This window comes from Equus quagga, chromosome 1 (assembly GCF_021613505.1).
Source record: "Equus quagga isolate Etosha38 chromosome 1, UCLA_HA_Equagga_1.0, whole genome shotgun sequence".
In the NCBI taxonomy this organism is placed as follows: Eukaryota; Metazoa; Chordata; class Mammalia; order Perissodactyla; family Equidae; genus Equus; species Equus quagga.
The window spans coordinates 168,092,444-168,119,413 of NC_060267.1; the positions used below are offsets into that span (position 1 = coordinate 168,092,444).

At 47.5% G+C, this 26,970-nt stretch overlaps 1 protein-coding gene across 1 annotated transcript in view; it reads left to right on the plus strand.

The window, feature by feature from the left end:
- Window positions 1-26,390, plus strand: part of LOC124252449 (inhibitor of carbonic anhydrase-like) — a 36,657-nt gene extending 10,267 nt beyond the window's left edge. Inside the window, exons 3-17 of the mRNA XM_046685969.1 lie at window positions 220-328; window positions 1,238-1,399; window positions 2,424-2,571; window positions 3,402-3,457; window positions 6,599-6,777; window positions 8,132-8,303; window positions 9,218-9,360; window positions 11,773-11,863; window positions 13,015-13,071; window positions 15,945-16,100; window positions 18,946-19,087; window positions 23,006-23,070; window positions 23,746-23,930; window positions 25,250-25,436; window positions 26,184-26,390. Coding sequence (XP_046541925.1) covers window positions 220-328; window positions 1,238-1,399; window positions 2,424-2,571; window positions 3,402-3,457; window positions 6,599-6,777; window positions 8,132-8,303; window positions 9,218-9,360; window positions 11,773-11,863; window positions 13,015-13,071; window positions 15,945-16,100; window positions 18,946-19,087; window positions 23,006-23,070; window positions 23,746-23,930; window positions 25,250-25,436; window positions 26,184-26,218 — 1,887 coding nt within the window. The 3' untranslated portion in view covers window positions 26,219-26,390. The remainder of the gene's footprint in view (window positions 1-219; window positions 329-1,237; window positions 1,400-2,423; window positions 2,572-3,401; window positions 3,458-6,598; window positions 6,778-8,131; window positions 8,304-9,217; window positions 9,361-11,772; window positions 11,864-13,014; window positions 13,072-15,944; window positions 16,101-18,945; window positions 19,088-23,005; window positions 23,071-23,745; window positions 23,931-25,249; window positions 25,437-26,183) is intronic.
- Window positions 26,391-26,970: the final 580 nt, after the last annotated feature.

Below are 26,970 nucleotides of genomic sequence, written 5' to 3' on the forward strand. Positions count from 1 at the left end.
GAGGAGAAAAACCAAGGGGCATCCAGCGTTCGTGAGTTAGTAGTTAGGAGTGTTGCTGGAGAAAGGCTCACGGAGAAGGTGACATTGGAGCCAACGCGAGGGAGGCGGAGGAGGTCTGAGCCATGCAAGTATCTGTGGGCAGGTGTCCTTGGCAGAGGGCAGGTGAGCCCTCCTCAGAGCGGAGGGGCTCCATCCGTGGGCTGGTCTCTTCTCTTCCAGGCAAAGGAAGCAGACGCTGTGACCATCGATGGAGGTTTGGTGTTTGAAGCAGGCCTGGCCCCCTACAACCTGAAACCCGTCGTGGCAGAGTTCTATGGGTCAAAAAGAGGTGTGTTCTCCCCGGGGACCCAGGTCTCTGGTCTGACACTGCAGCCATGGGGGAGACAGTGACTCGGTCAGCGTTACACATGCAAGGAACAAACTTGCAGGAGCTCTTTGGACTGAAGGAGGCTGTCACCTGTGCTGACCCATGAGGGCTGGATGCTGGCTCTCTGGGAAGCTGTGAACTTTGTGTGTCCTGATGGACATGCCCTTGGTGCTGCTGGAGGAGAGGGGGAGTGCTGTCCAGAGTCCGTCATCCAGTGGGATTGCATCAAAGGAGGCCCGTCACTGGAGACACACGGGCTCTGACAGCCTCTTCCCTGTGCTCAGTCCCCTGCAGGTGCTACAGAACACGGGCCTGTGTCTGTAGTGAGGAGAGGTTTGGAGACAGTCGAAGAGTGGGGCTTTGCCTCCTCCCCATACTTATCCATTAGTGTCATCAGTGTGTGCGTGAGCACAGCCCGCCTCAATTTGACTCCAACTTGCAGGGTCCTGGCAAAATCCTGCGTCTTTCCTCTCACATCTTCACCTTTGTGTCTGGGCTGCAGACAGAGAAGCAGAGAGTGGAGAAAAGCCCTTTGGGAGAAACAGTAACATCACAAGGACTAGGAGCTGAAGCTCTCTCTGAGAGCACTCTGTAGGCCCTGGAAAGCTGGTGCCCTCCCCCCATACTGGCTCATGTCTCCAACGGCTTGGAGGGGCCAGCAGAAAAGGAGCTAGTGTTTATTGACTTGCAAAGGGACAGTTTTCTTTCTCCTGTCAATCAAAGGCTTTTTTCCTTTCCTTTTCTGCCTGCTTACCAGGGGTTGGTGCAGGTCCTAGGATCCCCTCAAGTTCCCCATTGCACACTCCAGAAGGTTAGTAGCGACAATGTGGCATCTTCCTTTGGCCTTTCTTTTTCTCTGCTCCTTTGCAGATCCACAAACCCACCATTATGTCGTAGCCCTGGTGAAGAAGGCCAGCGACTTCCAGCTGAACCAGCTCCAAGGCAAGAAGTCCTGCCACACGGGCCTTGGCAGGTCTGCTGGGTGGAACATCCCTATCGGGTTGCTTCTTCCCTCTGACCCCTTCCAAGAAGGTAAGCTGGCTGGGGCTGTGTGCCTGCAGGCAGGGCTCCGACTCCAGTCGCCCATACGGATTGTATTGGGGCCATACGATCACTGTCAGGTGAACGTGCCTTAGGTGGGGACTTGGGACAAAGGCAAGGGGGGCTGAGTGGACGGAGCCATGAGTTTTTGTGTACTCCAGTCTTCTTGTTGGTTGTGATGACCCAAGGTGAGCCTAGGTGCCCTTTCAGCCCTTGAAAGGTGAAGGCCAGATCTGTCTGTGCTCTGCAAAAGTGCGTCTTTCTGAGTCCAGCCAGCTCTGGAACATGCATGTTTCTTCCGTAACAGGGACAAGGGGCTGCTGGGATCAAATGGAGTGCTGAGCCTGGGCCACAGCTCTGCCCATGTTTGCCCTCTCTTGGGGTTCCCACTTGCCTCAGTGTCAGACTCTGCTGGATGTCTGTGTGGGCAGTTGTGAGGTGGCTGTTGAGATGCCCCCACTCCCCCACTAGGCAAGTTATCCCAACCCACTCCTGTGGGTTCCCGGAAGAGGGATCCCCATGAGCCACCACAGCCCCTTGATCACAGAAGGGGAGAAGGGTGGGTGGGACCATGTCCTGAGGTAAAGGGTGCTGTCAAGGGTTCCTGTTGTGGTTAGAGTTCTGCCCGGCCCCCCTAGAGCCTCTGTGTTTTTAGTTAACAAGATGAGGGGCGCTAGGATGCAACTTGGCTCAGTGTAGGTCAGCAGCTCTTGTGCCCTGCAGTGGAGAGGCAGGGAAGTGTCTCACAGGCTGGAGCCCTTGGCCCATGTTGTGAATGTGATGTCTGAACGCACAGGGACCCCGGTCATCTACTCCCTTGGGCACCCGCACTGTCAGCCACCTCTGGCAGGCTGCACCTGGCCGGCCCATGAATACTCACTTCTTCAGGACAGTCCTGGGAAGTGTGTGCAGCAGACTCATGGGCTCTCACATACAGCCGCTCACTCACACGCATGCACAACCCAGAGGCCCCGGCCAGCTCATGCCCTGAGGTCTGTGTGTCTGTGTTGAGCAGCAGTGGCCAAGTTCTTCTCCAGCAGCTGCGTCCCCTGTGTGGATGGGAAGAAGTTCCCCAGCCTGTGTCAACTGTGTGCGGGGAAAGGGACAGACAAGTGTGCCTGTTCCTCCCAAGAACCATACTTCGGCTATTCAGGAGCCTTCAAGTGAGTGAGACCCCTCTGCTCCTCCCTCTCACACTAAGGATGGGGAAACTAAGGCACACGGAGTAGACAGGGCCTGCCCCGTCCACCTAGAGCATCAGTGTGAAACCCCCGTCCTGAGTGCTTCCCACGACCCACCCTCACTCCTAACCATCCTGAGGAGCAATCTTCTGTGTGGGAGCCCCTCCTGTCTCCCCAGAGTCTGAGATCTGCCTGTGTTGCCCTCCTGGACCAGGGAGGGCTGAGGGGACAGACCTGTCTCTGGGACTCTGGGATCCACAGACACAGGCTGGGGCTCCTGGCCGGGCCAAAGGCCAGGACCTCCTGGCCTGCTTCTTTCTGCCTGAGCATCTCCCCGTGCCAGGGACATGTGCCTGCCTCTCCCCAGCTCCCTCTCAGCCCCCTGAGGGCACCTCTCCATACTCCATGCCTGTAAGAGAAATGGCTACCACTAAAAACTGGAGTGAAATTGGCTAGGAATCCAAGACGATCCAGAGTTTTTATCCTCCATGTAAAAGACTTTAAACTTTTACTTAAAAAAAAAAAATCTGTTGCTATAGGCTGGCTTGGAAGAGGAAGGTGACGGTCCCTCCCCAGAGTGGCCTGGGCTGTGGCTCACGGGGCTCCTGCCTGCTTCCGACCTGGGCTTGGCTGTGGGGATTCACAGCCCCTCACACAGGGCCATCGCCTCTGTGGGGACAGTCAGAAGCCCAGGAAACTGTGGGCAAAGCCCTGTGAGCCAGTGGTCCCGGCAGAGCCTCAGAGGGCTGCATGGGGGAGGGAGAAGCCCGAGTCACAGACGGTGGCCTGAACACAGGTGTCCTGTCCCTCAGGTGTCTGCAGGATGGTGCGGGGGATGTGGCCTTCGTGAGGCATACGACTGTGTTTGGTGAGTTCTGGATGGAGGAAGAATCATGTGGGCCACAGCCTGGCCCGGGGAACTGGTTCCTGCCTGAAAGTTTCCTTCCGTCTAGAGATGGGTGACAAGATCTTTAATGAAACAGGAGAATTTTTGTATAAAAAAATTTCTGTTCTTTTGTACTTTGTTTAGTGCTCAAATTATTCAGTCTATAAATCTACTAAACAAATTTTCTGAGCATTTAAACCATACTTACCAGCTAGTAAGACAACACAAGTTTTAATAATCAAATTCTCTTGTCACCGAAATATCAATTTCAAATTTAATCACATACTCCTGAACACTTCATTATAAATGGCTCCTAAATTCTTCAAACACGCAAATTATTTTAATGATTTCAAAACTTATTAGCACATCTACAATTAAATCTGTTGCAACAGCTTCATTACCATGGGCAAAAAAGTATTTCTTCTCTATTTCTATATTAAAAAAAAAACCCCAAAGAAACTTTCCAGAATTTTGGGCAATTTACCAGAAGCAAACAAAGTAGTATTTCAGACAAGTTGAGGTTACAGAGTCTGGGTTTTTATAACCAATTAAATTTCTGTCAGATACAGACCACACTTGTATCACTCAAGATGTTTAAAACCAAATGTATATTCACTATGCTAAGGTCACTTTTAAAGCAAATGTCTGCTACCTCCATGAGAATTGAGTCCTCGTTTTTACGTGGGCCTAGTTCCTCCCAACCTAGCGTTTCCCTCTAACATGAAATAGAAGTTTAGTGTCCTCTGTTCCCGTGTTCGGCCATTCCCAGTCCTCTGTCCCCTCATTATTACACAATGACCCAGTTCATTAGCATTTTGGCAACTGATGCCTGTTTTATTATCAGTAATTTTAATTAGTGGGGTTATCTCTGGGTTTCATCTTTCAGAATCAAATTGTTCCAAATAATTGTTCTTTCTTCTCGTTGCTCGCGGTACCTGAGCTATTCCAGTGGGCAGCCTCTTCTAACACTCACCCTGAAGTATTTGAAAACATCCTCACTTTCCCAGAGCCACAGGTCGTCCCAGACCCTGCTGACTGACCTTTGCCGAAGGCCACTCGTCTGCTCTTCTACAAGAGCCCTCATTGCCTCTTAAGTAGAAGTTTACGAGGGACCATCCGCTGGGCTTTTGGGGGTGAAAATGAGTGTGGCTGGGCCGCTGCTGCCACCACTGGGCCCTTGGGTGACTGAGGTAGAAAAGTTCTTTCTTTCTGAAGATATTAGATCATATTGATTCTTTTAGTTTAATTCAAACATTACTAAATCGTTTAAAACTTTTTCTTTTTAAAAGATTTTATTTTTCCTTTTTCTCCCCAAAGCCCCCCAGTACATAGTTGTATATTTTAGTTGTGGGTCCTTCTAGTTGTGGCATGTGGGATGCCGCCTCAGCATGGCTTGATGAGCAGTGCCATGTCCGCACCCAGGATCTGAACCGGCGAAACCCTGGGCCACCGAAGTGGAGTGCGTGAACTTAACCGCTCGGCCACGGGGCCGGCCCGTAAAATTTTTTCTTTTAATATAAGGATTCAAAATGTGTTTTCTCTAGGACATATCTAATTAAAATTGTAACCATTCACAAGAGCCCTAATAGTACTCCTTCAATATGAGATTTTTGTCAACCCCAAAGACCTGTATTAGTTTTCTAGGGCTGTCATAACAAAGTGCCGCAAACTGGGTGGCTTAAGCAACAGAATTGTATTGTCTCATAGCTCTAGAGGCTAGAATTCTAAGATCAAGACGTTGGCAAGGTTGGTTCCTTCTGAAGGTTCTGAGGGCGGGTCTGTTCCCTGCCTTTCTCCTGGCTTCTAGTGGTTTGCTGGCAATCTTGGCATTCGTTGGCTTGTAGTTGCGTCTCCCCAAATTCTGTTTTTCTCTTCACGTGACGTTCTCCCTGTATGCATGTCTTGTCTGTGTCCAAATGTCCCCTTTTTTGGAGAACACCAGTCATGCTGGATTGGGGCCCACCCTACTCCAGTAGGACCTCATCTTAACTAATTACATCTCTATTTCCAAATAAGGTCACATTTTGAGGTACTGGGGGTGAGGACTTCAAACATACGAATTTTGGGGCTGACACAGTTCAACCCAGAACACCTTCTAATACCTAGACAAGGGGAACCGAAGAGCCTGTTTTCCTCACAAGGTTTTCTGGTCCTTCTTGTACCTATAGAGTGCCATGGCCGGGCCCCCAGGCCTCCATCCACCCCTCAACCCTTCCATGGCCTTTCCGCAGCAGCCTCTGCATCCAGGGCAGTTGCTGCCTTGGTGGGGGACCTGGGTTTTCCCAGCATGGCGACGTGTCAGCCTCAGACTAGCTGAGACTTTGACGAGTTACCTCACCTCCCTCAGCCTCAGTTTACTCATCTCTAGAATGGGATAATCATGTTCCTAAACGAAAAAGAGTGTGGAGAGCCTTCAGCACAGTCTTTGGTGTGCTGTGAGCGCTCGGAAAACATTTCTGTCACCATTCACATTAGCAGAGCCACAGAGATGGGAGGCAGTCAGAGTGGCCCTGGGCCAAGCACGCCTCCCAGCCCTTGTCTGTCTGTGGTGAGAACCAGTCATGTCATCTCCCGAGGCCTCAGGTTTCTCATCGGTATAAAACGTATTTGGAAAATATTCCCTTTCAGTCCTCTTTAGGTTGTTAAAAAAAAGAATGATTAAAGAAGTCAATTTAGGTGATAGAAACAAACTTTAACACTTCATGAAGTGGACAGTCTCCATTCTAACTGCAAAATGGGGCAGAAGGCAGGGAGCTCTCATAGGATGAAGAATAAAGAGCAAGGAAGAGAAAAACAGAAAATATCTGATTGGTTTGGGGTCATGTGGTCAACCTTGTTTGGGGTGAGAAGGAACAAGGAAATAAGTATAGAGCCCAGAGCTGGCTTGGCATCTGGCGATTGGCTGACGGAATACACTGTGTTTCTGGTCAAGTGGAGCACTTACAGGCAAAAGACGTTGTCTACGTTTTCGTCTGCTGACATGGCATCCCAGGTAGGAGCGGCTTCATCTTGGACCTCGAAAGTTGTTTCAACAAGGTCAGACAGTTGGTGATGCAGTGAGGAGCAGGGACCAGAGCTCATGGCTCGGCCTGCAGTCGGCTCATCTGGGCTTTCCTCCCCTAGAGAACCTGCCAGACAGGGTCGACAGGGATGACTATCAGCTGCTCTGCAGGGACATGGTCCGGAAGCCAGTGGAGGAATATAAAGAGTGTCACCTAGCCCTGGTCCCTTCTCACGCCATTGTGGCTCGAAGCGTGGACGGCAAGGAGGACTTGATCTGGGAGCTTCTTAACCGGGCCCAGGTATCCCCACCCACTGTACTCCCCTCCTGCTTAGGGGTTCCTGCTTGGATTTGGGGCATTTTCCTTAATACCGTCCTAGCCACTCTGGAAGTCCTTCTGGATGTAGGACACAGCAGGACCCACGGCACACATCATCTGCTTCACTGACAAGACACTTAGGCTGTATATGTTATAGACAGCAGAGGCCATAAAACCCTCGCCTAGCATCATCGACCCAGAAGGCCAAAGACTCTTTGCAGAAGACCTTCCTTGTCCCATTTTATTCTTTTCAGTTCTAAAGAAATCCTCAGGATGCAGTGCAGATGCCCCTCCTCCACGAAATGTTCCATTATTATCCCATTGGCCTGTGATCCCTCAGCGGCAGGTACCCGGCCGTGAGCATTCTCCCTCTGTCCTGCGTTGGTGGCAGTCTCTCCCAGCCAGCCCTCATTCATCACCCTGTCCCATCTCTGTCAGCACTCTCTGTTCAGCACTGGGGATTCAGAGATGAACTAGACAAAGACTTGCCCTTGAGTCGCTTAGAAAGGAATGTGGAAGATACAATGAGTATATTGTACATACAAATGATCACTAGATGAGATGGCACAGCCTTGGGGATGTGGAGTGTGTACTTTGCAGAGGACAGAGGGACTGATTTGCAGGGTATTATATCTGGGAAGATTCCTGGGCCCTGGGGAGTAAGCTGTGTGCACCCCTTGGAAGTGTGGGGGTTTGCCAGAGAAGGCAGCAAGTGACATTTCATGCATAGCCACTGCAAAAGCAAAAAGCAGACAGATACTGGAAAGAGTGTGTGGGTAGGTGTTACCATCAGCTCCCGCCAGGAACTGCTTTGGGGCTGGTCAGTGGGAGTCACAGGCAAAGGGGACTGCTTGAGATCCTTCAGTGCTGGTCTGGGCTGGGAGCCAAGCCCAGGACTCCTGACCTTCAGGCTTGATGGCAGGGTCCCAGATCACAAGCCGCTCCAGAATAGAGACCACTAGAGACACTCTGGGCAATCAGAGAGCCACGAATGAGGCAGTCTTCAAGGACTGCCCTGGGGGAACATAGCACTGGAGAGGGGCAGCTGCCTGGCACACGGTGACCTGTACCCCATCCTACAGACCTGGGGGCAGCCCCTGGCAGTTTCCCTGAGACTCAAAGGTGGACAAGCTGGGGTTTGAGTAAAGCGTTCCTCGGACAGAGACTCGGGCCCCCTGTGAGCATAGGGACTGCCGAGGGCCTTGGCCACTGTCTTCACTCTCAGGTGCTCATATTTCTCACCCTTTCTCTTTTCCTGTCTGGTGTGGGGTTTGTTTTCCCTTTATTTCTCTATGCCAGCCTCCTTCCTTCACTGTTTCTTTTATCCTTTGAACAGGAAATTTTTGGAAGTGACAAGAATTTAGCATTCCAGCTCTTTGGCTCTCCTTATGGGAAGGACCTGCTGTTTACAGACGCCACCCTTGGGTTTTTAAGAGTCCCACCTAAGATGGATGCCAAGCTGTACTTGGGATATGAATATTCAGCTGCCATTCAGCATCTAAGGAGAGGTATGCAAGGTCCTGGGAGGGCAGCACACAGGATGGGGGCCATAGAGGCTTTCCTGGTGCCTGCAGGCCTCACCCAACCTTCACTGGCCTGGGAGCCCAAGGGCGCTACCAACTGCGTTGGGTTAATGAAGGGATTTTCTGCTGAGCTGGGGAAAAGGCCTGAATTTTGAGACCACAAAAGGGTTTTCAGGACCTTCTGATTACAGACACTTGAAGTAATGATGGTTCTGGCTCCCTTGTATTAACCAGGGTCAAGTTTCCCTGAGGCAGTTCTGTTTGAATGGGAATATAGCCCATCCTAAACTGAAGTGGGAACGTGGCCTCTGCCACCATCAGGAGTGGAAATAGAATTTCAGAAGGTTTTAATCCAGCTCCTGCCTTCCTCTGGATCCCTATGGTTCATTTCTTCCTTCCTTCTTTCTTTTTTAAAATTCATTTAGTCATCAGCCAATAGTTATTGAGTATTTACAAGAGCCACTGTGTTAGGCCTGGGCATACAGTGGTGAGCAGAGACATTGGGTAAGGGGAGAGCAAGCAGGCCCTTCCAGAACAGAGCCCGTGACTACCACCTGGGAATGCTTCCTGGGTGGGAGAACCCCATCCTGTAAGAGAAAACCCCTGAAGGCCCTGAGCTGGGCTGGTGCTCAGAGGCCTCCCTGGAGGTGGTGATGCCTGAGCAGGTGAGTTCAGGAGGGAGGGGAGTTGCTCTGCCTTCCCTGCTTTTTCTGAGAACCGAGTTCCCCATTTCTCTTGGGGGTGATAGGCAGGAATGAGTGGTGATGTGGGCATGAGATATGAGAACTCAGCTGCTGTCAGTAGGGACTCCATCGGGCAGCCATTAGCCAGTGGCACTAAACCCCCAGACCCATCTTGGGTCTTCCTTTGGATGCCTGGCTCTTCTTCACTCATCCCAGTTGTGGAAGACCCCCAGAGGGTGCTCTGGTGCTCAGTGGGCCAACATGAGAGGACCAAGTGTGACGAGTGGAGTGCTGTGAGCGGTGGCGCCTTAGAGTGCACCACAGAGGAGACCACTGAAGACTGCATCGCTGCCATCGTGGTAAGCAGGGCCCCACTCCACAGCTGAGCTCAGACACACAGACACATGGCCTTTCTGCCCCCTTCCCAGATGCCTTCCTGTCAGCCTTGCGGCTGAGATGCATCTGTTGTGTGCTGCCCCCCACCCTCCAAAGCCCCACCCTACTCCACCCAACAGGCCCCTCCAGCTCAGGCTTGGTAGAAACGCAGAGCCTGCCCAAGACCCAGACTCCTTTGGTGATCAGCTCTGGAGTCCAGGGAGCCCTGAGGGGCATCCTGCCTAGGAGCTGCAGGAAGTGGGGTGTCATCCCAGGGGGTGGTCGGGGCCCCTTTGGATGGTGAGGGCAAATCAACCTTCTCAATCCTTTAGTCATGACTTTAATATGTTTTCTGGTGATAAAAATATTATGTGCTGGGGGCCGGCCCGGTGGCGCGGTGGTTAAGTTCGCACGTTCCGCTTCTTGGCGGCCCAGGGTTCGCCAGTTCAGATCCCGGGTGTGGACATGACACCGCTTGGCAAAAGCCATGCTGTGGTAGGCGTCCCACGTATAATGTAGAGGAAGATGGGCATGGATGTTTGCTCAGGGCCAGTCTTCCTCAGCAAAAAGAGGAGGACTGGCAGTAGTTAGCTCAGGGCTAATCTTCCTCAAAAAAAAGAAAAAATTACATGCTGGAGGAGAAACGAAAAATAAATAAAATCATTCACAACTTCATAACTCGGAGATCATCACCACATAATTTCTGAGTTATGAAGTTGTGTTGTTATTAACTTTCTATTTCTCTATGAGCAGATAATATTTTTGTGACTAGAAAAAATAAATTTATAAATAAAAGGATGAAAAACTGACAAACTTAGGAGACATACAAACTTTGTTAAGAAAGAGGATCCTAATTTTGGTAAATCTCTCTGGCACAAACCGATAAGATTAAGATCTTGCAATTTATACAGTCTCCTAAATTTGTCAATAATAAGGATTAGATGAATTTGAGTGCTTGTAACATTGCCTGGCATATAGTAAAGAGCCAATAAATGTTAGCTATTGTTATTATTAAAGTCGTGAGCACAGTTGGTGAGCACTTTTTTAGGTAATGAATTCACTTAAAATATGATTTTAATGGCTGCATAATATTTCATCAAATATTTCTGCCTCAATTTATTTAACCAATTTCTAAATGTCTATATTTGGATTATTTCCAAATCTTTTGCTATTATAGATAATATGGTAGGCTTGGTAGAAACGCAGAGCCTGCCCAAGACCCAGACTCCTTTGGTGATCAGCTCTGGAGTCCAGGGAGCCCTGAGGGACATCCTGCCTAGGAGCCTGCCTAGGATTGAAGATTTTTGTTCTATAACCATCAATATTTCTGAGTTCATCTTTAATAGTCATGACAGCTAGTATTTCTGGAGTTCCCTACTGTGTGTCAAGCATGTTTATGAGCTCTTAACTTTCATTAATTCATTTAATCCTCACAATAAGCCTATGATGTATATTTATCACCCATTTTATGGATGAAAAAAATGTATATAAAGTAGTTTTTAGGGATGTGTCCTTTGGAGTAGTCAGATCCTGGAGACTGTGTGGTTTTGTGGTTACAAACAGAAGTTAAGGAATTAAACTGCCTGAATTTAAGTCTTAGTGACTATTTATCAGGCAAATTATTTAACCTCTCTCTGCTTCAGTTTGCTAATGTATAAAGGGGGAGAATTATAGTACCCACCTTACTGGATTCTGTAAGGAATCCCTGAGGTAATCACTGTGAAGTGGTTAGAAAGGGCCTGGTCCACTGTAAGGGCTTGATAAGTTTTTGCTTCTATAGTTACTACTGTTTTAAGTGAAAAGTGTGTGTGTGTCTGTGTGTTTTTGTCTCGATGACCTTATCTAAGACTGTAAGTGTACTTATTTTGCTCTGTTGTTGGAAAATTTCATTGATTAAAATAACAAGTTAATTATTAATAAATTATTTAATTAGAGAAATTAATTATTTATTGACAATCTTTGCTGTGCTGGGGCTCTGAGTATAGTGCTAATGGGGTTAGGGGAACAGAATTAAACACCATCATGTGGAAGAAAACGTGTTCCACGGAAGCATATTAAATATGTTCCCTGAGTCTGGCCATGTGGATTTTTGAGTGACAGTGGTCACAAAGCAAGTGTGGTGAGACATGTCCAGTACTCAGCATTGGTTTCATGAGGGGACACAGAGAGGGCCAGGGAGCATGACATGGGTTGGGCTCTTGTTCCTGGGTCAATGGGCCAAAAGCATGTCCAGTTTTGCAAACCCCATGTTTATGTGGCAGAAGCTTTGGGTGATCCATGATTGGGTTTATCACAAGGACATGTGACATGAAGTCAACAAGATGGAAACCTCTGAGGGTCAGTGAGACAGGATCACAGCCTCACTGTTGTGCTACTGATTTATTTCTTAACTTCAGAAAGGAGAAGCTGATGCCGTGAGCTTAGATGGAGGATTCATCTACACAGCGGGCAAGTGTGGTCTGGTGCCTGTCCTGGCCGAGAACTACAGTAAGTGGTTTATTCACTCTGGGCCACGGACATAGAAAGATGAAGAAATAATTTAGTTCATTGTTGAGATAATAGTAACTATTTTTGGAATGTAGGGAGCTAGTAGATAACATCTCCCTTCCCCAGAGTCAGAACCAATTAAGATACAGACATAGGAGTTAGGCAGAAAGAGACCAGAGTAACAACTTCGTTACTAAAAGAATGATGTTGGAGGGCATGGTACAGAGCAGGCCACCTGGCTTGCCAAATTGCCTGTGAACTAGAGTTGCCCACTAATTCAGGAGAACACGTCTCTTGGCTTACCCCATGGCTGAGGGCGGAGGAAAACGCATTTTGTCATAGGTGAGAAGATTTAAACCAGCCTCTCCCCGCTCTCTTCAGTAGAGAAAAAGGGACTGAGCCACAAGTGCCTGGATCCTTTTGTGAAATTTACTAGACCGAAATTAACTCACTCTGGCTACACTGGAAGATTGAGGGGTGGGGCCACAAGGTCATGGTCTTTGGTGAGGATCCATCCACTTGAAAAAATAAAGCTAGGGGAAAAGTGGATTTCACCCATATCATTTGTTAGACGCCTCATCTGCTAGGCATCTATGTTATCCTTTAAAGCAAACCAACTCTGTGAAGTAAATAGTGGTATCTCCATTTTACAGGTGTAAAAACTAAGGCTTAGAGAAGTTGAATGATGTGTCCAAGATAGAATAAAGACTGCTTCCAGGTCTTTCTGACTCCATGGACTGGTTCTTTCCCCTCCAACATAACAAGAACATAATGATTGCTTACCATAGTGCAGAGCTCTGAGGGGAAGGAAGGATGTGAGGATGACTTGAACCACACAGTGAATGTGGAAAGATCTTTGGCAAGATCTGCAGTGGTCTCTGCTCCCCTGCTTTCAGCAAGCATCTCATTTCCTTTCTCTGTAGCTTCCTGAGTGTTGGGGAGATTCTGGGATGGAACTTAATGTTCAAATGGCAAAGATCGGGGGAGAGGAGGATGGCAGAATCTTGGCTTGTTGATGACCAATGACCAACTGCTTAGTTAGTGTTTCTCCTCATTTCCTGACTCTTGAGATTGAGAAGCTCATGACACTGGACTGAGTAATGTGAGAGTTTAATGCCATGTACCTTGATTTTTTAATTTTTCTTTTTTAGTGCCTACAGATGGCAATGAGCAGCTTGGGTCTAAGTGTGTGCATACACCCGTGGAAGGTGAGTCAGATCAGTAACCCTGGGACTCAAAAATAAAGGCCCATTGTTGAGGAGAGGGTGAAGAAAGGCTCAGAAATAAACAAAAGTTACTAGAGTTCTAAAAAACAAACAAACAAACAAAAAGGAGATGCCACAGTTAATTGTAAAGGAGCAAAGCTTCATGAAGCTGTAATAGTAATTACTATTTGTAGGTGCTTTATAGTAGATCAAAGACTCCTGCTTGCACTATTCCCGTTTACTCAGCACTCCTCTGGTATGTGGGTATCACTGTCCCGTGCTTTGTAGATGGGGAAAGAGAGGCTCAGGGACTGTGTGACTTGCCCAGGGCCACACAGCCAGGATGTGGCCGCACCTGGGCTTGAGAAGAGGCGGCGCCGTGCCTGGAAACCCTGTCCCCTTCCTGACACACCACACTGGTCCTTGTCACATGCTGCCTGCCCTTCTCTGGATGAAGGTCAGCACCGGGGCAGGAGCCCGTTCCTGACATTTCTGGGGCTGAGTGGAGGCCTCTCAAGAGAAGGAGATTCATAGATGCTGCTAATGAACAGGAGGAGGACAATGAAATCAATCCTGTAGCTTTTAGCAGCTGGATTTGAATAGCAGGGGAGTCGACTCGTCTTTAGAGTATGAGGCCAGGTGACAGGTTCTCCCATCTGTGTCTCCACATGGGCAGAGAGGGTCTGTATCTGTCCCTGAAGTACCTAATCCTGGGCATTAGCGAGAACAGTGGTTCTCTATCCAGTGTGGTGCCTGGACCAGCTGCCTCAGCATCACCTGAGAACTTCTTAGCAATGAAAGTTCTTGGGCCCCATCCTGGATCTACTGAGTCAGAAACTCCAAGGATGGGGCCACTGCCCTGTGTTTTAACAAGTCCTCCAACATTAAGATTTGGAAACCACTGTGACAGAGGATCCTGAGATGGAAACAGGTGCTCCCTTGGGTCTGGAGTTTTTTAGGAGCCAGGCGAGCTGGGGGAGTTGGGCGCATTTGGCACACCACAGTACAAGCAGCGTCTCTGTTCACTGCCTAGCACCTGGTCAGAGGCCCTGCATTGCCCACCCTCCACAAAGCCCTGTGGAGTGCGAAGCCGCAGCAGCTCCCCTTTGTTTGCAGCAGGACTCAAGCCCTGGGGTATGCTGTCCTACTCCCCTCTCTGCTTTCATGGCCAACAGTCTTCTCTGAGTTGTGACTTTGTCCCCAACCCTAAGGGCCGGCATTTCATCAGCCCTGAAGTCTATTCTGATTATAGATTACATGAAGTCTGAAAGAACTCCAACTGCTGCAAGAGTGGTTGAAATTTCCAGGAACTGCAGTGATATGCACACGTAGGTCAACAAGGACCCTGGAAGACAGTTCAGGGGGGCTGACTGTGATGGAGAAGGGTAGATCTGAGTAGAGATGGAGAGGCTTTAACCCCAAAGCCACACTCAAGTCCATGAACCCACCCACCCACTCTCTCACACACACACACACACACACACACACACACAAAACAGATGATAATAATTAATGCCCTTTGTGCAGAAATAGTTACACCTCAAGAAAGACACTGTAATAGTACTTGGCTACTGGGATGGTGTAATAGAGCACTGCTGGGGAGGCATGGGCTTGCTGCGGCCTCAGGAGATTGTACTTAACCAGAGAGGGGTTCTGGGGCTGCTTCTGCCACTAGCAACATGGCTGGCAACCAATCGATGTAAACTCCCCTTCCCGTTCCTAATGTACAAGATGCTCACATTAGCATATCTGATCCCCCTAAATAGCCCTCTGGGGTGGGTATCACTGTCACCATTTTACTGAAGAGAAATTTACAATCGTAGATGCGAAGTGACTTGTCTGAGGTCATTTAGGAAGTGACTGGCGAGGCAAGTCTTCCAACTGTCATGTTGACTCTGAACTTTTCCAGGCTTGAATATATAGAGACATGAACCTCAATAGCAGGAAAGAGAGTGTGTGTGTGTGGGGGATGGCGGTGGTGAGCCACATTATCTTCTAATTCTGAAGATTTATGATTCTAATCTTATGATCAATTCAGCTTTGCAGTTTAGGCCTTACTCAATAAGTACAATTCGGTTACATAATATTGGGATAGAAATAGATAAAATATCAATGGTGTTCCCATTAGAATCAGGAGCTAGACAAATAGGCTGTCTTCCACCAAAGATATTCAGCATCATTTTGGAACTGAATGCAGTAAGATAAGAAAAAGAGATTTGTTTTAATATTGGGGAAAGAAAGAGAGATTAAATTGTCATTATTAGAAAATGACATGATTGTAAACCTATAAAATGAGAGACAATTTTAAAAAAGAAGTCATGAAAGCTCCTTCTTTTGGACTTCTAGTCAACAGAAATATGTAACAGGTGCACACTCATATATACAAAGACATATAGATAAGTGGGTTGTAATAAGGAGAAATGGGTCACAATGTAAATGCCCACCAGGAAGGGAACTATAAAATAATCCATACAGTGGGACATAACTTAGATCCAACCAATAAATAGAATGAGATAGCCATATCTATTTCTACTGAATCAAAAGGTATCCACAATATATTCCTTAGGAAGAATAAAGCAACTCGCAGAAAAGAATGTATAGCAGGATTCCATTGAAAAAGTATGAAGTTTGTGTGTCAATATTTGTGAATGGATGTATGTAGACATATCTGGAGAGCAGTAGTGTCAGTCTGTTCGGCCCAGTACCTAATAATAGCAGTTGTTGGGAGGGTCCTCTGCTAGAGTAAGGTGAGGGCTTCAAGCTATTCCCCCTCTCCTGGGAAAGTGGCCGGCAGAGGCTAGCCTCAGCAGCTCTAGAATACATTTTTGGAGGGCCCTGGAGCTGTTGAAATTGCATCTTGGAATCTTTGTTGCAAGGTTACTACGTCGTGGCAGTGGTTAAGAAATCAGATGCCGACCTCACCTGGAACTCTCTGCAAGGCAAGAAATCCTGCCACAGTGCCGTTGGCACTTCTGCAGGCTGGCACATCCCCATGGGCTTAATATACAACCAAACTGGGTCCTGTAAATTTGGTAAGTGTGTTCTGGGAGGTGGTGTGGCAGCCCCTTCCTTGGGCCTGTGCCTGTGTAGGGGGAGAAATTCAGTTCAACGAATGGCAAGGAATGGCATAATTGGGTGGTGGTGTCAAGGGCTGGACAGACATTGTGGGCAAGCTTCGCGTCTTCTTGGGCAGGTCCTTCCCTTTCTGCTCACCTCCTTGCTTCTGCAGGGAGTGGCTTGGCCCAAAGGGCAGATCTCAGGGAATAACCCTATTCTTTATCAGGGAACAAGCCTGGGGTTGCAAAGCAAGAGTGGGGTGTATGTGTGTGCACGTGTGTGTGTGTGTGTATTGTTTTTCCATATAAACTGAATTGGCTGCTTTGGTAAAATTGAAAACCTTACACCAGCAAGTCCTTTAGCTTTCCCTTGCATCCTCATCTTTCTTAGATTCTTATGCTAGTCATTTCAGCAACACTCTCGCCAGTACCTAAAAGACTCCTGCTCCCCTGCCTTCCCCAGCCATCTGACAAGTCCCAGTCCTGCATGAACCCCATTGCCTGTTCTCTTTGCCCTCTGCACCTGAGCAGCTGAACATGGCTGGAGAGAGTCACAGGGCAGTTCATTCCGCTGGAGATGCTCCAGCTGCTGGCTTCAGTAGGCCCCTGGAAGTCATGAGCAGCCCCACTGTTTCTCTTCTCCACACCCCCACACTTCCCAATAATTATCCTAATGACCTAACTGCCCACACACCTCCATCCCACATCCGTATATCACTTCCTCAGCAGATGATCTCATCTGCACCTGCAAGAGACCATTGAAACTGTTCCCCCTCAACATCCCACCGCCAAAGTCTTGGGCCTCCTGAGGGCTGCGTCTGCTTGGCCTCTCTCCACAGACCAGTGGATCCCTCCACCTGCACTTGGGTGTCAGCCCCTGCCTTGCTCCCCTCCCCAGAGCCTCATACCCTCGGTTACTTCTTCTCCCTCTGGTATATCCAAACAATTTCTTTCAACATGTACACACACTCAATGTCTTCTACCTTCAAAAATCTTCCCTCTCTCAATATTCTCCTCTAGCTCCTGCCTTCTTTCTCCTCCCCTTTACTGCAAGATTTCTTAAAACCATGGTCTGAACCACTCACCTCCCACTCACTCCTCCACTCGCCGCCCTCTGGCTTCTCCGCATCATTCCACAGAAAGAACTCTGGTCAAGGCAACTGGTGACCTCCGTGTTGCTCAACTGGAAGAATGTGCTCCAGTCCATTTCTCCATGAACTCTCTTTCTTCAAATCACCTTGGAACACTATCTCCTGGTTTTTGTGAAAACACACTGGCTTGGTTTTTCTCCTACCCCTACCAAGACCCCCTTTCCCAACCTGGTTAATGAATGTTTGAGTTACTTAAAGCAACTTTTTTCCCCTCTCTAAACTCAATCCTCAAGCACTCACTTCCATGCCTACAGCCTCGATTACCATCCATACAAATATTACATGTACAAAGCTAGGCACATAGCGAGCACCAGATAAATGTTTGCTGCTATCACTATTATTAATATTATGTCTATATGTTGATAACTGTCAAGTTTTTATCCTAGCATAGATCTCTCCTTGACCTCCAGACCTGTACCTATTGAACTGCCTATTTGACACGATCTGGTTGGGTATCCCAATCGCATATTAAGTTTAACCTGTCCAAGATGGAATGCATCCTCTCTGGCAAGCCTGGTCCTGCTCCAGAGCTGCCTAGCTTTGTGGAGGAGCTACAGTCCATCCACTTGTCCCAGCAGGAAACCGAGCCATCATCCTCCACATCCCATCCATCACTAGTGAGGTCGAGTTCTTCCTGCTCCACCTCTCTCCCTTCCCTTTGTGCTACTCTAGTCCAAGCTGCCCTCATCTCCCCTGGATGACTGCAGTAGCCTCCTGCCTGCACCTCACATTGCCAGACCAATATTCACAAAGTGCAGATCTAACTATATCCTGCCCACTACCTCTGGTCCTGCATTATCTACAGCCCTTCAGAAGCTCCCCAACTCTCTAGGAATAAAGAAGAAAATCTACGCAAACATGTAAAAGGTGGTCTGGACCACGCCCCTGCCCCATTCACTCTTGTTCTGGGTGGTCCAGCCCCATTAAGCTCTCTGTGCATTTGCCCCCCACACCCAACCCCTGCCCTAGGCTTTTGCAGATGCTGCTCCTTTTCTGGAAAGCTCTTGTCCCTTCGTCCTTCACTTGGGTAATTCGTATTCACTCTTCCTCTCTTGACTTTGAGGCTTCTCCCTGAGCCCCTGGGTCTATACTGGGTTCCTTTATCTGCAGCTTGTGGAACCATATTCTTTTCCCCAGAGCACAGGGGGAAACACAAATTCACTGGTGATTGTTGCCTGGTAGACTTGGGTTCCAGGAGGGGCTGGGGCCTGTACGATTTTCTCCACGTGCTGCCTGGAGCCCAGCACAGGGCTTGGTGGCTGGGCCTCTCAGGTGCCTTCTTGGACTTGGAGTCACGATGGCTGACCTTGTAAAGCAGAGCAGGGGCAGCGGAGGTCGGAAAACATGGGACAGGTTCAACCAGCCAGGACTTCCGTTTTCGTCCACTCTCTCAGGGTTAAATCTGTGTCTGTCCTTCCACACCACTGCTGCGTGCCAGGATGGGGTGGATGTCTGTGAGCTCCCAGACCCTTGTCCCAACTTCAGCCCATTCCCCTTTACTTTGCTCCAGCTGCAACCTTTTCTTTATTCCTTAAGGTTCTTGTTTCTAATAATATGATACTAAATACCCAAATGTGTCTTTATGTCATTCAGGCAATTCTAGGGACAAAATCTGAGGCTTTCTTGCTAACACAGGCAGGAAGTGCTGACCTCCTGTGTCTTCTGCACAGATGAATTCTTCAGTCAAAGCTGTGCGCCTGGGTCTGATCCGGATTCCAGTCTCTGTGCTCTCTGCAGCGGCGGCAGCAATCCAGCCCACACGTGTGCTCCCAACAGCCACGAGAGATACTACGGCCCCAGCGGGGCGCTCAGGCGAGTAGTGTCTGTGCCCCACCTTCCTCTTTGGCACCAGCCCAGTGATCTTCTTGTCCTTTCCTCACCCCAGCATGTGGGTGCTGCATTTAGGAGGAGCCAGAAAACAGAAGTGCAAATTCCCAGGGGCTCTGAGGACTCAAGTCCAGCCCCTTTCTGGAGTACTCTCCTGCAGACGTGCTGACTTTGGGCCTCAGGGGAGAGGCAGGGATGATGCGTGCAGGGTCCCAGTGCTGGCTCTACTCTTGCTCTTTTCTTCTGCGTGATGTCGGACATGTCATGGAATCTTTCAGAGCCCATTTAAAATCAGAGGGCACAGGACATGTGCTTCCTACATCTGGCTGATGAGTGCATTTTAATAGATATTCCTGGGCTCCTCCATCCATTCGAGAAAGACTTACTGAGCACCTAGTCGGTGGCAGGCACTATTCTAGGTAGAGGGGTTACAGCAGCGACAAGACACACACGGCCCTGTACCCCTGAGCCCTGGGGGGAGAGAAGGACAGTAAACCTCTCAAAGAGGACAGTCACTTCCGACTGCAGTGAGTGCTACAGAGGAATGGAGGGGGGTGATGTGGCCATGACTCGAGTAGGGACAATTTTGGACACTGTGGTCAGGGACGGCCTCAGCAAGCAGAGGGATCATGTGAACTGAGGAGTAAATATTGAGAGGGAGACAGGCCTGAGAAAATCCGGGCAACTCCATTTTTCCTTTTGGAAAAAAAGCCAAAACCTTGCTATGTGTTATTTGTGTCTACTCTTTCTCTCAGACCCCATATCTGGCCCATTATCAAATCATGTTGCCTCTACCTGCAAAAGATAACCAGAATTGACCTCATCACCCATCTCCACTGACACCACCTTGATCCAAACCATCATCATTTCTCTCCAGATTGTTATAATAGCCCCCTCACAGGTCTCCATGCATCTGTTCTCTCCTCCTCCCCCACCACGATCTATTCTCAACACATCAGCAAGAGCAAGTCTGTTAAAACATAAATTACAGCATCACATTTCTCTGCTTAAAGCCCACCAGTAATTTCTCATATCACTCAGAGTAAAAGTCAGGGTCATTCTTTGACCTATAAGACCCCTCTGTGATCTGGGAAGGCCCTTTGTGACCTCCTGTCCTTCGTCTTTCCCCGTTGCTCTTCTGCTCCAGCCATCTTGGCTTACCAGCTGTTCTTTGAAGACATCAGGCACCCTTCTGCCTCAGGGCCTTTGCACTTGTTCTTGCCGCCATCTGGAGTGCTCTTTCTCCTCATGTCATCATGGTAATTCCCTCATTTCCTTTAGGACTTTTTAGGGAAGTCTTTCGTGGCCACTCCATCTATAATTTCATGTGCGTGCGTACACACAGACACATACACACATCTTTGCCAATATTTCATATCTACTTTTCTTGCTTTATATTTTCTTTAGCATGTGTCACTCTCTAGAATACTATACATTTTGTCTACTTATCTTGTCTAATGTCTTTAATAAAATGAATAAGGATGCCTTTGGTTGCAAATGAAAACTCATGTGAACCACCTTAAGCCAAGGGAGAAGTTTTAACAGGTGCTCTGGGAGCTTCCTTGTAAGCGCTGAGACCTGAGCCTCGGGAACCAGCCAAGATACTTTAAGGCAAGGGTTGCCAGATAAAATTCAAGATGTCCAGTTAAATTAGAATTCCAGAAAAACAATGAATAAGTTTTTAGTATAGTCTTGTGTCGCTTAACAACGGGGAAACGTTCTGAGAAATGTGTGCTTAGGAGATCTCATCATTGTGCGAGCATCACAGAGTGTACTTACACAAACCTAGATGGTATAGCCTACTACATACCTAGGCTATGTTGTATTAATCCTAGGGGACCACTTTTGTATATGCGGTCTGTCGTTGACTGAAGCGTCATTATGCAGCACATGACTGTGTGAGGGGACACACTCTGCTGCTTCTCTCTCTCTCTTTCTGCACATCAGCCTCATTTTCTCATTCCCTGCAGAGTGGTTTTCTCTATTTCTCAGTCTACATGAAGGGAAATGTCTGTGACCAGCAGCCCCAGCGCTGGCGCAGCTCCTCAGTTATAAAGAAGCAGTCAAACGCAGACCATAATGTATTAGTCCTAATTCCCAGGAAATGGGATTGTCAGCCCAGTTCAGGTGAAAGTTTCCTACTTACACAACTCATGCAGTGACTTTGCATTGTAAAGTTGTAGCTGCCTTGAGTGTGACCAGGTGAATTGAGGGGGTTGGGGGGCAGGAGTCAGTTCTCAAAAAAGTGTCAGAGCTTGGTAGATCAAAAGAGAGCCAAGAAATTTTAAATAAAATTTTACAGAAGGAATTTTGTCTTCCTAGATATAAAAATCACATTATAATACTATATAATATTGTAATACTGTGATCAACACAGGCTGGTTATGGTAAGTGCAATATTCCATTTAGGTGATTGGATGAGTGGGGGCGAAAGGGGCCCATAACTGAGGGCAGTGTGGGATCAAGGCAGGGCTTATTGTTTTTTAAAAAAGAAAAGAAGTGTGAGTGCTGATGAAGAGAGCCCAGTGAACAGGGAAAGGCTCCAATTATCTAAGAGAAAGAGGATAGCTAAAGCGGAAAGTGTCGGAGAGTGCAGGCAGGGTGGGATGCAGAGCAGGGAGACGCTTCTGCTGGGAGGGAGACCTTGCTTCCTTCTTTGTACCTGGAGGGCGGGAGAAGAGCACTAGAGCCTGGGTCTGGCAGTTTTGGCAGAGGGATGCTGAAAGAAAGCTCATGTAATGATTTCTATGTTTTCTCTGAGAAGCAGGAGCACATGTCAGAGTGAGTGTTGGGGAGCGGGTATGGGGAGACACAGAGGTTTGCAGGGAAGTGGGAAAACATTTTGAACTCATTACAGAGTGGGGAGCTGGCTGTCACAAGCAGTGGTTCTCACAGTGGAGCACAAATCAGAATTTCCTCCAGGGCTTGTTAAAACACAGATCGCTGGTCCCCCCACCCCTGCCCTACTCCCCGCTGAAGAAGTTTCTGATCCAGTGGGTCTGGGTTGGGGCCCGAGAATGTGCATTTCTAACAAGTTCCCGGCTGGTGCTGATGCTGCTGGTCCCGGCCTTGAGAAGCACAGGTCTAGAGCAGAGAAAGGCAGGCAGGAACCTCAGGTGAAGTTAATGGTCGGGAGGCCTGTGATACCTCACTGCTGCGGTGTGGACACACCTGAGGCAGATGGTCGTGCTCGTTCAGGGCCGGGAATGCATGAAGGGGAGGGGTAAAGGAAGAAATAGGGCCAGGGAGCTGAGGGGACTTGAATGGGAGTAGCTGATCCTAGCTAAGGAGAGAGGGATCTGAAGTTAGGAGAGAGAGAAAACTGGAGAGCTGCTCCTGGTAATTAACAAGTAATATCAGTTTCCCACTGCCTGAATGTCATAAAACCAATTTTTAATGTGCTCAACATTTCTCATAAAGAATGCACCTTAAACACAGAGAAACATTTTTCAGGGAATTATGAGTGACCAAATATCTAGTGAAGCACGTTAACTTTTATTAAGGCTGAATAGACGTATAGGTGTGACAAGACTCCTTCAAAATCACATCTTCCCTGCTGATTTTAATCTCTGATGTGAGTTTTGATCCAACCAGAGTCATCCTTGAATATCCCTGTTAATAGGAGAACACAAACATCTCTGGAGAATCAGATCAGTATTTAAAATGAGGAACCCAACAATGGTTATCTGCAATGGAAACTAAAGGAGCGGATTTCTTTTCCTATTCCATTTACCCTGTAATTCCCAGGACAGCTGGGCCTTACAATTGTGTGTGCAGAAGTGGTCAGTGTTAGATGTGGCCCGTGGCCCAGGTGGAGGGGGCGTGAGCTCTCGGCGATTCCCTCTTGGCGTCTTTCTCTCCCACTCCTTGATCCTCCCCACTGAGCTGACCCTCGCTGTGCAGGTGTCTGGTTGAGAAGGGAGATGTGGCCTTCGTGAAGCACTCCGCGGTCCTGCAGAACACTGACGGTACGCGCCTGCACTGTCCTCTCCTCCCCTGGAAAAATCTGAGGCTCTCACAGGAGATCACTCCCCATCGGGCAACGAGGGAAGTTTATTAACTCTACCAGATTCCAGTGACTTTGGTTCTAACGTTTTTTATTTAGGGAATGAGAAAATTCTTCACATCTGGTCAGACTTGATAGGGTTATTTATCACATTGGCCTTGAGCTCAACCCACAAACACACGAGGCCACAGTGCGTATGAGCACATCTGGCTCTCTTGATTTATAGGCATTCTTTATATATTCTGGATACAAATTTTTGTCAGCTGTATGTATTGAGAATATCTTGTCCCTCTCTGAAAAGCCTGGCTTTTCACTTTCTTAATGATGTCTTTTGATGAACAGACATTCCTAATTTTAATATAGTTCAATTTATCAATCTTGTCCTTTCTGGCTAGGGCTTTTACCGGTCTGGTTAGAAAATCTTTGCTTTTAACAGGACCAAAAAATCACTAACCAGAAAGATTATGAATTTGTGAGTTGATGAATGTTTCTCTTCTGTTTTATTTTGAAATCTTAATTGTTTTATTTCTCTGTGATTCTCTGTGATTCTCCCAGACACTGGTGGTCGGTCACATTCCCCAGTGAGGGTGCCTTGACCAAAGCTGTCAGCTATGGCTGACCCATTCTCTCTCCTTAGGAAAGAACCCTGAAGCATGGGCTAAGGATCTGAAGAAGGAAGACTTTCAGCTGCTGTGCCTTGATGGTACCAGGAAGCCTGTGACCGAGGCTCAGAGCTGCCACCTGGCCAGAGTCCCAAATCATGCTGTGGTCTCAAGGCAAAATAAGGCAGATTTTATTCGCAGAAGGCTCTTCAACCAACAGGTACGGGCACCCAGGGGGTCCCGTCTGCACGCCCCAGCTGAGTGCTCAGTTCACTTGCAGAGCTGAAGGGACACACCCCGGCCCAGGCTCACACTCTTTCTCCCTGGGCGCTAGAACTTGATTCTTGCAGCTCTGCCTCTGAGGAAAGCGGAAAGCTGGTGGCTGCGTTCACTTCTTGTTCTGGGGTTGTCTAGGGTATCAAAGAGGACTGAAAGAGCCTCAGACACGTGGGCACCTGGAGGGTTTCCCGAGACTCTCTGGACTCTCCAAGCAGAGTCATGCTGCCTCTTGGGCTGGTTCAGTTACTCCGTGAGAGTTAGCCCCTTCTCTCTTCTTTTGTCACAGGAATAGGGGAGCTGGCTCAGTGCCCTTCGCACTTGGCTGAGCTGTATGTGGGAAAAGCAGAATGGAGGTGACTCTACCTGACCTTGGGTGGATGCCAGGGCATTTCCTGAACTTGAGCAGGATGAGCACTGTTTTAGGCTTCGTGAAAGTTAAAGAGCCAATAGTCAGACAATGTATGACCTCTACAGGCAGCCAGCAAAAGCTGATCCTCTGGAGTAGCGGGCTGCCTAAATCAAATGGTCTTAAAGAAAACCCAAAGCCTCGTCTCCCTTTTGCACTAGCACACCCCATTCTGGGAGGAGCCCCAAAGATGTAATCCGAGTCTTAGCATATGCTGCCCACACACCCAGTTAAAGGATGGCGAGCCAAGGAGAGCTGGCAAAACGAGAGGCTCTGTGTCATGGACTTTTGAAGGGAGGGGCCCCACACAGGGTGAGCTGCCACCTTGGCCACAAGGGAAGTGGATAAAGGAAGAGAAGGGAGGGGAAGGAAGAGATGGATTTCCTTTGGGTGCCTTTGGCAGATCCAGAGAATAGAAGAGGAAAGGTAGCAAGGGCTCTGGGCAGCAGGAAGACATGCAAGTATGACCTAGAAAGTTAAAAACACTCAGCAATGATTGGCAGAATAGTGATACAGTGACCTTGGAGCCTTTTCTATTTAGCAGTTGATTTGCATACATCATCTCGTATTTAGTGTTCTTATCTCTACTTACTAATGAGTGAACTGAGGTTCGCTGAGTTCAGGAAGGAATTTTCCTAAAATTGCATGACAAGGACAAGCTAGGGCCAGGATTTGAACCCATAAGCCATACTTTTTGCCATTTTACTCCCGTGCCTCCTAAACTGCTGCCGTGTGCTGGGTTTCCCAGGGGCTGGGGCTGAGTGGCCCAGCAGACTCAGGTCTTCTGAGGCAGACTGTACAGTTTCATGCTCCCTGCTGCTGCTGGTCACTCACTGTCTGTCTGTCTGACCCAGGAGCTCTTTGGAAGAAATGGGTTTGAATACAGGATGTTCCAGCTGTTCCAATCCTCACCCAAGGACCTGCTCTTCAGTGATGACACGGAATGTCTGGCTAACCTTCAGGACACAACAACTTATCAAAAATACTTAGGGCCAGAGTATCTCATGGCTATTGCTAATGTGAAACAATGCTTATCCTTTGGTGAGTAGAATACAACACCGAGGAGTAATAACACGGGGGTCAAGGTAAACCAGTTTGGATTAAGGCTCATCATGTGCCAAGCCCTGGGCCAATACCAACAGGAACGCAAAGATGTGTAGGGCTTGCTCCTTGCCCTGCAGGAGGATTCAGACTTATCAATGGGGTGACCCAATTAGATAACAGTATAAGACACTGCCTGAAAGAAGGCCAAATTGTTTGAAAGAGACAGAGAGTGCAAAAGGCCTTGAGATCATTTGGAAATTGAACTTGTTTACATGTGTATTTCCATTTTTTTTGCTAATAAAATGAAAATGTATGTGTGTGAGTACTTCAGTATATGGAGAAGGTTGGGAAATGACACATATATACCACTCATAAAGGACCAATTTTCAAATATTTTAATTAAAATATGTAAATAATATTAATAGAAACAAAGGTATTTAGCCTATAGTAGGCCCTTTCTATATAGAGAGAGAAATGTTGGAGATATAAAATAATAATAATCAAATTATTGGTAGTGTGCCTGAATTTTTGTTGAACTATATTGCACGTTGGAGATGATGAGAACAGGAGGAAAAGAAAAAGTAGGTATTTAAGGATAGCACTCACCTTGGTTAGGAGAGAGAGGGAGTGAGTTTTAAAAAAACCTTTATTACCTACCATTTACTTTTAGAAAATAGGAATAGAATTGTGTTTAGTAAGCACAGGCAGTACCTGAAGGTCTTTCTCTTCTGTTCTACTTCACAGAACTTGTGGATGCCTGCACGTTCCATGGAAATTAAAAACTGGTGAAAGTGGGCAACCGCAGAGATGCTCAGAGCCTGCAAATATGGTGGGGCCACATGCTCACTTGTCTAAATGTGGGTCTGTGTTAACATTAGTTATCTTTATAATTGTGTACTGTAATTGATGCAAAAATTAAAATGAATAAAAATTACTGTATCTTTTCAGAAAGCTTCATGAAATGTTCTCAGATTTTCGGGAAGAGAAAACTATTTCTTTATACTAGAATTGTGCATCTGAATTTAATATGTAATCAAGTGTACCTTTTTTTAGAACTCTACAAGATTAGATCAACGTCACTCTCTATTCTTTGATTATTTTACCCAAGAGTCAAGTCACTTAAATAAGATTTAAGCAATAAATATGTCTGGCGGGAGTCTGAATGGTGATTACAAGTGTGCAAAAAAAAAAAAAAAGCCTCAGTGTGCATAGTATCAAGGACTTATATAATAAAAACAAAGGATAAGGAATGAGTTTGTGTGTTTTAACATATAAAATTCATAATGTCAAGTGGAATCAAACTCCTGATTCAGATTAATTTGAAAATATTAACGTTACTGTAAAAATACAATCCGACTACACTTTTACAGTCAACTTCCTGAAAGTGATTTACACATTTCTTTTAAGTCACGTTCTTATCAGAGATATTGCCATATTTATTATACCATAATGCCAGCCTATGATAGTGCCTCAATAAATGTTGAATAGGAACCTAAGTTATACATTGTTAAATGTCAGTATTATGAGTGTG